This window comes from Mustela nigripes, chromosome 13, assembly GCF_022355385.1.
Source record: "Mustela nigripes isolate SB6536 chromosome 13, MUSNIG.SB6536, whole genome shotgun sequence".
NCBI lineage: Eukaryota > Metazoa > Chordata > Mammalia > Carnivora > Mustelidae > Mustela > Mustela nigripes.
In genome coordinates, this window is record NC_081569.1 from 97283484 (window position 1) to 97298293 (window position 14810).

At 34.7% G+C, this 14810-nt stretch overlaps 1 protein-coding gene across 3 annotated transcripts in view; it reads right to left on the reverse strand.

Annotated features, from left to right (window-relative positions):
• Nucleotides 1-14810, reverse strand: part of SOS2 (SOS Ras/Rho guanine nucleotide exchange factor 2) — a 76252-nt gene that overhangs the window by 26564 nt on the left and 34878 nt on the right. For 2 of the 3 annotated variants that reach the window (XM_059373152.1, XM_059373154.1), the window contains exons 8-12: nt 13833-13931; nt 3599-3726; nt 2421-3076; nt 1962-2043; nt 1173-1295 (exon numbers count right to left, since the gene is read on the reverse strand). In XM_059373152.1, the coding sequence (XP_059229135.1) occupies nt 1173-1295; nt 1962-2043; nt 2421-3076; nt 3599-3726; nt 13833-13931 (1088 nt within the window). The remainder of the gene's footprint in view (nt 1-1172; nt 1296-1961; nt 2044-2420; nt 3077-3598; nt 3727-13832; nt 13932-14810) is intronic. The other variant, XM_059373153.1, reaches the window with a different exon arrangement.

The following is a 14810-nucleotide window of genomic DNA, read 5'->3' on the forward strand; positions in this document are numbered from 1 at the left end:
AAGCCAGTGTCGGGCTCTACGCCCAACACAGAGTCTGCCTATCTCCCTCTCCTGCTGCATCTTCCCCCATGTGCGTGTGTGTTCTCTCTAAAATAAATAAATAAATCTTTTTTAAAAAAGTTTAATCTGAGTGTGGGGGAGTACAAATTCACTGTAGCTAGTACAAAAAAGTTACTCCTTTATTGCTGAGGGGTAAATAAGATCATCTCCCTTTTTTAATTAAAAAGGTTTTTTAAAAATACCATCTTACACAAAGAACGACACATTAAAAGTTTTGGCTGAGACACATACAGCTGGGAGCGCTATCATTCCACTAAAACTGCATTTATTTGTGGCAATTATCCTAAAAAATAAGTAACATGCTCAGTTCCAAAGCTGCAATTTGTTAGTTAACAAAAATCAAGGCACTTTCATATTTGCAAAGAAAAAATTTAGATCATGTACAATTAGGGACTGTAAAGACTAATCAAAGGAGCCTCCAATTTTCACTGCTCAGTGTAAGAAAAAAACAACACTAACTTAGGAAACCAGACAGATACAGGTTTGAATCCTGTCCTGCTGCTCTCTCTGTATAACCTATTTCAAATTACTTTATCTTGCTAAGTTTCAAGTTCCTCAGCTATAAAGTAGTAACTCCTGTGAGGATGAAAGAAAATTGATAAAATACTTAGGCATACAGTAAGTACCTAACAACTAGCAGCTGCTATTATCAAATACATGTTTAGAAATTACTGATTTTTTTAGATGAGTGAGTAAAAGCCTATATATTTTGGGAGAGAACAGTAGGGAAAGAGTTAAAATTCCATAAATATTATAAACTATGAAAAAGCCCAGGATTACTAGATGATCACAAAGGGGGAGGGATGGGCAAGGTTGAGAGTAGGCACACTCACATGAAATTTCACAATTTTTACTTAATAGGTATCCTGGTCTGTAAGCACAATGTGTCGCATGCCAGAGGTATCTGATGCAAATAACACAGTATCATTTTAATAATTAAATTTCTTCAGGACATTTAAGAGTAATTTCACATTGAAATTTGGAAGTTTAATTTAACTACTATGAAGTCTAACAACAATACCTCTATCTGAATTAAGAGATAAGAACTTATATGTGTTAACTATATAATGAAAATTGAATGGTACACAAAATAAATAATATTCAGGCCAAACCTAAGTTGTACTGGTTGGACATATTCCTTGCGAAATCTTTTAAGGTCTGCACTGACGGGCTGTTCGCCTTTCTCTATGGCCAATTTATCTGCTTCAGTGGGTTCTGGCTCTGGAATTTCAAATCTAAAAAGAAAAGAAGGAAAATCAGAGAAATTTTTTGTTGTTCATACACAAATGAAAAGGATTTCAAATACAACAGAAAAATTATTTTAATTAAGCAACCTTCCTTCCTACCATTTATGTGAAAAGTTACTGATAAACTTCCTTTCAAGTGTTACATACTGGGCACCTGGGTGGCTCAGTGGGTTAAGAGTCTGCCTTCAGCTTCGGTCATGATCACAGGCTCCTGGGATCCAGTCCTGCATTGGGCTCCCTCCTCAGCAGGAACTCTGCTTCTCCCTCTCTCTCTCTACCCCTCCCCCTGCTTGTGCTCTCTCTCTCAAACAAATAAAACCTAAAAAATTTTTAAAAATAAAGTGCCAAGTTAAAAAAGTCTCTTTTAAGGAAATATTGTTTTTTTGAACAAAAAAAATTAAGATACATACTTTAAAATTGGGTCTTTTTGATTACCACTATAAACATTGCTAAAATCAGAAGAGACCTCTGTTATAAACAGAGATTTTAATGAGCATGTTGTTTGAAGAGAATAGTAATACTACTAATTTAATGTCAAATAAATTATGTTCAAAAACGAGTTGAGCACATGCTCGGTACCTACCACTTTACAAGGAACAAAATAGTTAACTTTTTATGAAATGTTAATGTAAGTAAAATAGATATTTTTCTTACCGTTCTATCAGTAAGCTTAGCAATTCCTGTGGTTTACAAAATGAACGGTATGTAGTAAGAAAAGTACGAACAAAATTGGGATCTGAAAAGACAGAGCATAAAACAGTTTGTATGTTCAATTCAGTTTCATTAATCCAAAGTAGCATACTTTGAAGGCCTTCCTTTTTCTTTTTTCTGGTTCCTCCCACCATGGTCTTCCTGTACTCATGGTATTTCTTGATAAAGGGGATTGTTTTCTGATTCAAGATTCATAAAATTTTTGTGAATATCTAATAATTAATGAAGTTAACATATTATATCTTAGGAATATTTAGTTAGTTATTTACTCTTTTGATTCTGTAGAATTCTTTTTATATTTCAGAGAAAATCCATTTTTTCCATTCCTCAAGCATTTTTGAACGTCCCTGAAAAGTTTTACATTCCCTCAGTAGGTAAGCACTTGTAATGAGTTTCACATACCTGCATACATATGATATGTTAATCTTTCAATTAATTTCACTACAGTTCCTCCTTTAATAATGGGGATTCCACTTCTACTTTGCAGGTTGTCTTCAAAAACAATGTTTTCCTCAGAGTCTTTTACCACAAAACGATACACGTCAGGACTTGGTAATCTCAGTGGCTGCTCATTTTCTTCTTTCAATAACACTGAATCTAGCATTCGATCTAGTGTACTACGATAGTGAAGAGAAATAAGTGCGGCCATCCAATTATTTTTCTCTTCAGCAGACTTAGCAGCAAATATTATGCTGTTTTCATCTTTGGACACCAACTCAAAAGCATTTTTGTACTCACAAGTATCATCTTTATCACATATTTGTATTTTCCTCATGACAAATTTTTCTTTTAATCTGTACTCTGCACTACTGTAACCTGGAAGGCGTGACTGACTATGATTGGGCTTACAGCTAATCATTAAGCCATCAAAGAGAAAAATGTGTCGTTCATGTTTAGCACCAATTCGTGTCAAGGGACCTTCCATAATGAATTCATTACAACATTGTCCAATATCTTTGCCTTCCCATCCATCTATGTTTTTCTGAATTTCGTTCATTTTTTTAATAGCCAGATGCTTGCTTCTTAACTGACGATTATAAAAAGGGCAAACAGGATCCCTAAAATGAAAAAAAAAATTAAGATAAATTTACCTTTTTCAATGGCTAAGCAACCCAAATTTCTTTAATTGTAAAACTACCTCAAATCAAGTGATAAAACCACTAAATAACCAAACACCAGATTTTGTACACAGCATTTACTTTCTTCTACTATCTTTGCCACAACTGATACATGCTTCAGCTACAGTACTGTGAAAGAGAAGTACTAGACTCTGTATTTCATTTCAAATGTCATACGAACTAAAATTACCAAGAATCCTAAAACTTCTTGCATAATATATAAATATTAGATTTATCTTTTAAAATTTTATTACATATATCTTAACAATAAGACAATGCCAATTTTCCACAACTTAAAGACCAAACGAGAAATGTAGGAGTATAACTTTCAAAAATACAAGTATCACTACAAATAACACTTCTTTAGAAAATGAAGCATCAAAAAAAAAAAAAGAAAAGAAAATGAGGCATGAATGAATGAAATATATAGAAGCATTCATATTTTCAACAGTATGGAATTACCCAGGTCGGCGTCTAGGTGAATACTGCTTGTAAATTCGGTCCATACTACCTTGGAGATTCATAAGAGCAGTAATAGCTTGGTTCAAACATTCTCTGTCTTCCTGATCTTCACTACATGCTTTCAATTGCTAAGAAAAACAAACAAAAATTAAACCTGCATTGCTCAATTCCCTCCCATTCTTGTAGAGGAAACAGCAACAACTATTATAAACTCTAAATGAATTTTAAATATACTTAATAAAACCAGTTATAATTTATTTAATTATGTATACCTGATGTATACCTTATATCTTATGTATACCTGATCTCTCAAAACCATATATAAATATAATACAGATATAAAGCACTATTACCACAGCAATCAGAAAAAAAAGCAACTGTGAAAACCATCTGGACATTTTCCAGACACACAAAAATAGTTTAAAATATGAAAAGCATGAACCTTACAAGTTGCTTTTGTTAATAACTACAAATGAGATAAACACACAAATTATTTTCATATTCTCTAATGATTAAGTTCTTAAGTTTCAGAAATGCCAAAAGCTTGTTTATCTTTGCTATACAATATAATCAAGTATGCCAACTTTAGCACCCAATCCATCATCAACTTTTCTGCAAACAGCATCTATGAGATTCAACTGGTACTTTTTTACAACGTAAAATTCAACCATTGTAGTAAATATCAAGAAACCACGAAAGTTAATATTCTAGCTCATTAACCCTTAGAAATAGGCTTACAAATTATATTATTAGTTCTAACAACTCTGGTTCTACTAGATTTATCCAAAAATTTCTCTTCTCTCTCACTCTCAAAGTGGAAGAAAATTTACCTTAGGATAAATAATTCAGATTGGATGATGCTCCAGTGTTTCAATTTGACAAGAGAAGTAAAAGTAGAGAATTATATAGATACTATATACAGATTATATAGATACAAAATATATTTATGCAAGAATAAGGAAAACTTATAATCTTTCTGAATATTTTTTCCTTCTGAAAATTGTTAAAAATTAAAATCTATTTTATGATTTTAAATTACCTTACTAGAAATTTTGTGATAAATTTTTCTTATATTCCAAGAACAGTCTGAAAACCATTCAGCAATGATACCCTTTCCTCAACATGGAACTGAATAAATACTGTTTGAGTTCTAGGTCCATTACCTTTTTTTTTTTTAAGCTTATTTATTTTTTAGTAATCTGTACAGCCAACATGGAGCTCAATCTCACCATTCCAAGATCAAGAGTTACATATTCTTCTGACTGAGCCAGTCAAGCTCCCCTAGGTCCATTACTTTTCATGTATATGTCCTAGAAATTATTCTCTAGAGCACAGAGCCATCTGATATTTTTTGAGATAAATGTAGAAGTCTTGCTATCACAAGATCAGCAATTTAATAATTTAAGTGACTATCATTAGAAGTAAAATTTAATCTCTAGATTAAGAAATAAAAAATTGAAAGGATGAAGGGAAAATAGGCAAAATACCAAAAGAAGTTTGGAAAGGATGAGTGCCTGGGTCATTCTGACTTGAAAAGGTGAAAAATCACCTTCAAAGGTGAACATTTGACTCATAATTTTTTTTCACTTATTTTACTGCTTTAAAGATTTCTTACAAATTCTTCTCAACTCTATTCTAAAATATTTCCTTGTAAATATGGATACTGATGATACAAAATGCTTCTAGGGTTTATTATTTATTTATTTATTTATTTATTTATTCCTGCTTTTGTTGATCCAAATTTCAAACTATCTCTCATAGTAAGATTCTACCAAAATGAGAACTGCTTTTGTTTTGTTTGTTTGTTTGTTTGTTTTTTAAGAGAAAGATAGTGAGGGTGCCTGGGTGGCTCCATAGGTTAAGAGACAGATAGCGTGAGAGAGAGAGAGAGAGAATGCATGAGAGTGGGTGTGAATGGAAGAGGGAGACACAGAATCTTAAGCAGTCTCCATGTCCGGTGTGGAGCCTGACAAGGGGCTTGATCTCACAACCCTGAGATCATAACCTGAGCCAACATCAAGAGTCAATACTTAACCAACTGAGCCACCCAGGCACTCCAAGAGCTGCTTTTTTATTTAGGTGTTTGAGGATACTAAATTTCTATAATCTATTTGGTCTTAAGGCTGTTCAAACTCTTACACACAAACAGCCATGTCATTTCTAAATGTCCATGTGATAGTTAAAGGTTGCCAAGGAATGAGAAAAAAAAGGTTATTTCAGGATATTTAAAGAATAGGGTTTCCTAGTGATCAAAGTAGGTAAAGCAGTGGCTCTGCCATAATCTTAGTCTACTAATTTGCTTAAAATTTCCTGAATTTTTATAAACATCAGATAAATAAATATCCAAGTTAACGGTCTATAGACATTTGAAAGAATGTATTCTAAACATCTTGTATTGACATAGAAATGACCACACTGAACTACCGGCAAACAAGCCCTGCTTTCACATCCCTATCGTTTTCCACACATCTGTCTCTGGCCTTCCTTATTCCCCTGGCCAGTTAGCCTGTATGACAGCTCAAACACCTCCTCTCTCTGAAACTCTTCCTTTTTCTTCCCACTTAAAATTTTTTCTTTTGAAATATCAAATTTATATAAAACTTATGAAAATACAAATAACTCCTGTATACCACAAGTCACCAACTTTAAACATTTTGCTACGTATGCTTCATTAGTCCGTGCATTGAGTATATGTGCACCGCTTTTTCCCCTGAGCTATTTGAGAGTAGTCTGTGATACTATCCCCTTCCAGTTACTTGCTGAGGAAAGAGAACCACTGCTACAAAATTTTGAGATTATTTCTGGAATATGAGGAAAACTCAAGTGATACACAAATTACTCTCAAATAGTATCATTCCCCTTCACTCCTTTAATACATCAGCAGGGCATCTTAGAGCAAAGATACTCTTTCAATGGTACAGTGATCAACTTCAAGAGATTTAATACTGATGTTCTATAATCTAATTTTTTGCATATCCAATTTTGCCAAATGTCCCAATAATGTCCATTAGAGTAGTTTTCCCTCCAACACAGGATACAGTCATGTTTTCACTGGCTTTCTTTTTTTCAGTTTTACTAAGATATAATTGACATACAGCATTACATAAGTTTACGGTGCAAAACATAACGATCTGATTGACATAGGTTGTGATTTATTGTCTCTTTTAATCTGCAATAGTTCCTCAGCATTTGTCTTTCATTGCTCTCCAAAATAAATAACACACACACATACACACACCAGAATAGCAGGATAAATCCCAAAATACCCAACACCCATATTTAATTTTTTCATACTTCCCTAGACAGGGTTAGTTACTCATGCCTCAGCGATTCCACAGTACTATACTTCTTAGACAATTATTACATTTATTTGCTGCAATTATCTAATATGCATCTTCTTCACTATGCCATGAACTCTTTAAAGTCTGGCATAGGTTTTACTCATTTTTAGTATAGTACCTGCACGGTAGGTACCCAAAAGTAATAAGAATGAACGACTGTTGTATAAATATTCATAATTTTGTTAAGTGTTTAGACAAATAACAATAAACATTTATTGAGATTTTACTCTGTGCAGGTTCTTTTAAGCATTACCTTAATCTTAGTTACAACTCTGTAAGATAGGTACTATTATACATATGAAAGTTGAAGAAACCAAAGCACAGAAAGGTTAGGTGGTTCACACAAGATGAACAGCACAGTCTATATTCAAACCCATGGACTCCATGGCCCATGTTTTTTGCCACACATTATACTGCCTCTCTACAATGGCACCAGACACAACTATGCAAAATACTGGTCTATGCCTAAGTCTGGTGATCATGAGTCAAAGGGGACCCCTTCAACATTAAAACAAACTGGATAATTACGCTATTTAAGAAATGAACTTGGTGAGCTTAGAAAAGAAGTCAAAGACAATAAATGCCCTTTCAACAACACCTAAACTAAGCATAAGGTGGAAGCAATCTTTCATTAGGTGCAGTATCTTATGAACTTGACTGAAGAATACATTCCTTGCTTACTGATCATTATTCTACTTAGCTGTCTGTTAAGTATATCCTGCCCAAGATTTTACACTTTGTGTAAGTATTTTCATAACTCTATTAAGATTTCTTGAAACACTTAATAATGCTTCTCTTAAATTCCTATAAAATGCTGTATCTACTGTGGATGTCTATATGCCTAAAGGTAAACTATAGTAAATTATAAATTTGTTTCTAATTCATTATACTAGGAGTGCAGTCTTGATGTGATATAATACATGTGATCAATTCTTTTTTTGTAACAATAAAGTTCTCTCTACATTTTCATAAAAACAGTGTTTTAGTAAATTTGGTAGGACATTCAACTCATTATAACCTATCACTTGGGGCACCTGGGTGGCTCAGTGGTTAGGTGTCTGCCTTTGGCTTGGGTCATGGCCCCAGCGTCCTGGGATCAAGCCCCATATCAGGCCCCTTGCTCTGCGGGGAGCCCCTCTCCAGCTCCTCCATGCTTATGTTCCCTCCCTCGCTCACTCTCTGTCATAAATAAATAAAATCTTAAAAAAAAAAAACTATCACTTTTATATGTGTTTTTTAAAAGAAATTGTTATTATTCCTTAGGACATCCTTGAATGATGTGTCAGTACTGAAAGAGTATTTATTATGTAGCCAAATATTTCTTGTACTCTTTTTCAATAGCCAGAACATTAATTTCAACAGAGATGATCTCAAGCTTTTATTTTTTTTTAAGATTTTATTTATTTATTTGAGAGAGAGAGAGAGAGATAGCGGGAGGGGAATACAAGCAGGGGGAGTGGGAGAGGGAGAAGCAGGCTTCCCGCTGAGCCGGAGCCTGACGTGGGGCTCGATCTCAGGACCAGGGGATCACGACCCAAGCCAAAGGCAGATGCTTAACAACTGAGTCACCAGGCACCCCAATTTTTTTTCCTTAAATTTATTTATTTGAAAGAAAGAGAGAGAGAGCAGGGGGAGGGACAGAGTGAGAGAGAGAGAGAATCCCAAGCAGATACCCCGCTCGATAATTTCTCTTGAGAGGAGAATTTCTATTCCTTCCATGACTAAATTTCCAAGGAATGACCAGAGAATTAAAGAGTATTACTTGAGGGGCAGCTGGACGGCTTGGTCAGTTAAGCAACAGACTCTTGGTTTCAGCTCAGGTCATGATCTCAGGGTTCTGGCATCAAGCCGGGGCGGGTGGACCCTAACTCTCAATGGGGAGTTGGCTTCGGATTCTTTCCTTCTGCCTCTCCCACCACACACACACTCTCTTAAATAATAAATAAATAAATCTTTTTAAAAAAATGTTAATTGGCCCTGAATACATCAATTCTGAACTGAGACCAGATATGTTCTTACCAACTGAAGGATTGAGGATATGTTGGAATATAAGAAGTATATTACGAAGTCACTTACAAATCAGGAAATGAATTGGTTTTTTCTTGCTCCTCTTACATTAAGGATTAAATATACCTCAAGAAAAAAATCTATAATTTATCTGAGGAAAAAAAAACAAACATAAAATGAAAGGACTTTGTGATCAACTTCAGAAGGATTAAATTTGAGGGGTGCCTAGATGGCACAGTAGGTTGAGTATCTGACTCTTGGTTTCGGCTCAGGTTATGATCTCACAGTAGTGAGATGGAGCCCCTAGTTGGGCTCTGTGCACTCAGTGAAGAATCTGCTTGGGTTTCTTTCTCCCTCTGCCTCTATCCCTCCATGCTCTCTCTTGTTCTCTCCCTAAAATAAGTAAGTCTTCTTTTAAAAAGGATTGAATTTGGAAAAAAAAGAAAAAAGAAAGAAATATATTATCCGTAAGATGAACTTTAAAACTATGAAAAGTTGCTGTGAATAACAACCCAACAACATACTATGAGATAATTTCAAGTAAACAATAGGTAATTCACTACAATTTCTCATTACGTAGTTATTTTTTTTTATCTTGTTTATCATAAATTCTGGTTCTGGGAAATAACACTTGAATAATATTTAAATGCTATGTCCACAAATGTATCTTCTTGGCATATGACTCAAACAAATATTCAGATTGAAACAGGCTTAAAACTGCTCTAGGATCGTACTTTCTATTCCCTAAGGAATGGGACAGTCTTAAGTTACACTGGTACAGCCTTCTTTCTCATGATTCTCATCCAAAGGAAGCTTAACATGAAATAAAATTTCTTTTGGATGAGTACTTAAGCCAAAGAATATCACAAAAGGCAATCTACAGAAATTGAAGAAAATATTGCAACTGGTACATATAATAAAGTATTAATATCCAGACAATATAAAGAACTCCTACAACACTACAACAAAAACACAAACAACCCCCCAAATAGCACAGGGCTTATTTTTCCCAGGAACTAACATAAATGATTAATAAGCATATGAAAAGATGCTCACCATCACTAATCATTAGAGAAATGCAATCAAAACCACAATGAAATACCACCTCACATCCAGCAGGACAGCTACTAACAAAACCCAAAGATACAGAAAATATCAAGTGTTGATGAGGATGTAGAGAAACTGGAATGCTTGTGGTAGAGATGTCAAATGGTATAGTGCTATGGAATAAAGTATGGTGTTTCCTCAAAAAATTAAAAATAGAATTACCATCTGATTCATCAATTCTATTTCTACCCAACAGAACTGAAAAGCAGGCTCTTGAGGAGATATTTGTATACCCACAGCAACATAATTTAGAATACCCAGGAAGTAGAAGCAATCCAAATGTCAAGTCATACTGGCTGCATAACAATATATCTAACACTACTGAAGAGTGTGGCTAAAATGGCTAAGAGGTGAAGTTTCATGTTATGTGTATTTTACAATTACAAACTAATGTTTTAAAAGACCAACAGTATCACAGTAAGAACAAATTTAAGAGTAGAAATTAGCTTCTCTTCCTCCCATGTAATAATCTGTTTAGCTTATGTCTAGAATTAGTTCTTATTCCAGTGTTTTTCAAACTGCATGTCATAATCCATTAGGGGATCATAATCCTTTTTAAAAGAAAGAAACAGAATAGAAGAGAAACAGCAGATACTGCAAGAAATGGTTAAGTAGCATTTCATGAAAGTTTTTCTTTCATATAAATATGTGTGTGTGTATATATATGTATACACATAGCATGAAATTAAATGCCTTTCTTACTAAGGATTATTCCCACTATGTAATATAAGGGCTGATTACCAAGGACAATAAATGCTAACAACTGGACCACATTCTAGAATATTTAGACCTTTCTGATCTCACTAATTGAGTTTTATGCTTACTGAGAACCAGTAATATATGTTTCCAAATATGTTTATGCAAGTTGTGCTTATCATATAATTATGTAATTTAATTACTCATTATTTAAGTCAAAGAAATAAGAGTATAAAAGAAGATATTTATAGGGGCACCTGGGTGGCTCAGTTGGGTAAGCAACCGACTGATTTCAGCTCATGTCATGCATGATCTCAGGGTCATGAGACTGAGCTCCGTGTTCAATTCCGCCCTCAGAGTGAAGTCTACTTGAGATTCTCTCTCCTTCCTCCTTCTGCCTCAAAGTCTGTTCCTGCTCTTTCTAAAATTAATAAAATAAAATCTTTTTTTTAAAGAGGATATTTATATGAAAACTCAAGGCATTTTAAAGGCAAGCTCCATTAAAAAGGTATAAGGAAGGGCGCCTGGGTGGCTCAGTGGGTTGGGCCGCTGCCTTTGGCTCAGGTTGTGATCTCAGGGTCCTGGGATCGAGCCCCGCATCGGGCTCTCTGCTCGGCAGGGAGCCTGCTTCCCTCTCTCTCTCTCTGCCTGCCTCCCCATCTACTTGTGATCTCTCTCTGTCAAATAAATAAATAAAATCTTTAAAAAAAAAAAGGTATAAGGAAGATACTATGAAAGATTTGGAAGAATTGTTAAGAACCTAGGTTTCTGCACTCAAGCTGTCTTTACAAACATCTCCAAATTCATGTACCATCTAAAAAGAAATGGAAAACAGAAATCACAGAAGATAATTTTTGTGATGTATTTAAGAAAGATTTATGTTCAAGAAAAGATTTTACAAGTCAATATATTAGCACATAAATACATATAAGTCAACAGATAAGCACATAAATACATATAAATGTTGATCTATAGGGGTTTTGTGGTTATTTAAATAAAATGTATATAATATTTTTAATGATTTTTTAAAGATTTATTTATTTGAGGGAGAGTGCGTGCGAGGTGGGTGAGGGGCAGAGGGAGAGTGAATGCTCAAGCAGACTCCACACAGTGCAGAGCCCAACATGGGGCTCGAAATCAAGAGTGGCTGCTTAACTGAGTGAGCCACCCAGGCATCCTGATTCTTTATTTTAATTAGCTGACCAACTCTACTGGTCCCAATTACAATGGTTAAGAGAAGATGGAGTCTAGTGATTAACTGGTAGCAAAGTAGCGAAGGCCTCAGGATGAGTTAGGCCATCACGGTTAATGCCCTGATCTCAGATGCAGACATAGTAGCTATAAGATCAACCTTGAAGGTTTTAAAAGCCAATCATTCAGACAGGGTAAAAAATAAGCTTCAATTATAAAGTCAAACCAGAATTTTTAAATGTTGACAAAACTTGAAGGCAGTTTTAAGTCTAATGATAGGACTTCCAATTAGAAATGAACTCTATCCAAAAAAATTTTAGAAATCCAAACATACATCTGGGGCAGCCAATTTATTATTCATATGAAGCCTGCAATCATTTTTATGAGTTCTTTATGGATTCATGAGTTCCCAGAGAGATATTCAGAATCAAGTTGTTCATCTACTTGTGCTCAAAAGCTTGTGAGCTTCAGCATCACATATTATAGGTAATAAGACTTAATAAAAGAATTCTTGAGCTAGTTATTCATTAGAAATCACCAAATGAGGGGCACCTGGGTGGTACAGTGGGTTAAGCCTCTGCCTTTGGCTCGGATCATGATCTCAGGATCCCAGGATCAAGCCCCACATTGGGCTCTCTGCTCGGCAGGGAGCCTGCTTCCCCCTCTCCCTCTGCCTGCCTCTCTGCCTACTTGTGATCTCTCTTTGTGTGTCAAATAAATAAAATCTTAAAAAAAAAATCACCAAATGAATTCCTTGCCTAAGTGCCTACAGGATACAGAGTTATTCTGGCTTTAACATTATTACTAATGAGTTAGATGGAAAAAATCTGAACAGGTTGTCTACACCAACAACTTGGTACTCTAAAGAAGTATAAAATACATAGGCAGAAGGCTGTCTCGCTTCTAAAAAGCAATTTTAAAAGTTGCAGAAGAAAATTTTAATGAACAAGATATTTTGAAATAATGGGGCACCTGAATGGCTCAGTAGGTTAAGCATCCAACTCTTGATTTTGGCTAAGGTCATGATCTCAGGGTCGTGGGACTGAGCCCCACGTTGCAGTCTATGCTCAGCATGGAGTCTGCTTATCCCTCTCTCGGCTCCTCCCCGCCCTTGCGCTTGCTCTTTTTCTCTCAAGTAAATAAATAAAATCTTTAATAAATAAATAAATACATAAATACATACATAAAAAGAGTTCAAGTTTTAACATAATTTTTTGTTAGCTGTTGCTTTTGTTAGGGTCCTAGCTAAGAGAGGAAGAACACTATACTGCATGGTAAAAAAAAAAAGTCAACTTTAAAAGTGCTTTTTTAATAAATTAAAACAAGATGGAAATTTAGACCAATGTTATACATAGAAGTTATCAATTACTTCCATAAGAGTTAAAACACTGTTACTGTGTGCCTCCAAAGAGTAATAAGAAAGTAGTCTATGTTAGTACTTTGAAATTCTATATTATGAAATGACAGATAAAGACATATTTCCCTCTTCCTACCTTTGGTAATGAAATGAAAACAAAAAATATAGGCTCTTTGGAAAAGAAGGTAGACATTTAAGATACTTTATTTTTATGAATAAAAAGCATTAAAAATAATATGACCAGATCAAAAACTAGTTCTTGGGGTACTTGGGTGACTCAGTCAGTTAACATCTGCCTTCTGCTCAGGTCACCACCCCAGGGTCCTCGGATTGAGCCCTACCTACACTGGGACCCCTGTTCCTCTGGGAGCCTGCTTCTCCCTCTGCCTCTGCCCTCCCCCTTGCTCATGCTTAGTTTCTCTCTCTCTCAAATAAATAAAATCTTTTGAAAAAAAAAACAAAAAACAAAAAAAAAAACCCTGTTCTTAAGTCTCATAAATGCAAGTACTTTTGGCTCAGGAAGGTTTCACCTTACCTTTAATAATTCAAAATAGTGCCAACAATGATAAACAGGCACCAGCATAAGGCGTGGAAGGACATAACGAACTGCCTCTTTAAAACCATCAGCAATGGACTGCAAAGCAAAAAGATACAACTGTATATCTCTGGTATCAAGAATATATAACAGCAATGCCTAACAGAAATGCCTTATAAAAATACAAGATACAGACTTAACCAAAACCATAACAGAAAGAATGTTCTAAATGGAAATTAAAGTGCTATAAAATGAAGGGTTTTTTCCTCCTTTAAGTTATTAGATAGATACATACATTTCTTCATCTCTTAATACAGCAAAAATAACTTTCACAGCAGTCCTATACAACTTTTCTTCAAAAGCTTTTGCTTCCCCATACCCTGAAAAAATTTTGAAAGCTATATACTCTCTTGTATATTGAAATGTTTTAAGTTTAAGTGGTTATGAAGGATGTACTTTTTGGGATACTGTATATCATAGATGTGACTTAAATATGTTTCACAAATGATGAAATAAACTTCAGATTTAGCTTATTTATTTTATGAAAAATACTTGTCATATAACTACATTGACAAAGCCAATCTTCACTGCCAAAATAAAGAGCTAGATCAGACAATTTCTGCACAAAGTCTAACTTCATTCTTACAGCCAAACATATATATTGTTAATGTCACAGTTCGAAGTACAGGAAGCATCTGGAAGAATCTCTAACTGCTTCTAACTCCATATCCCCAGTATGAGAACTTCACAAGCCTCCCCTCTCCTTTATTTTAATGTCCAGTGAATGCTGAGATACTTTTTAAAATAATTAATTTTAACTCTTGTAAATGATCTCACTTCTTTTTTTTTTAATTTTTTATTTTTTATAAACATATATTTTTATCCCCAGGGGTACAGGTGTGTGAATCGCCAGGTTTACACACTTCACAGCACTCACCATAGCACATACCCTCCCCAATATCCATAACCCCACCCCCC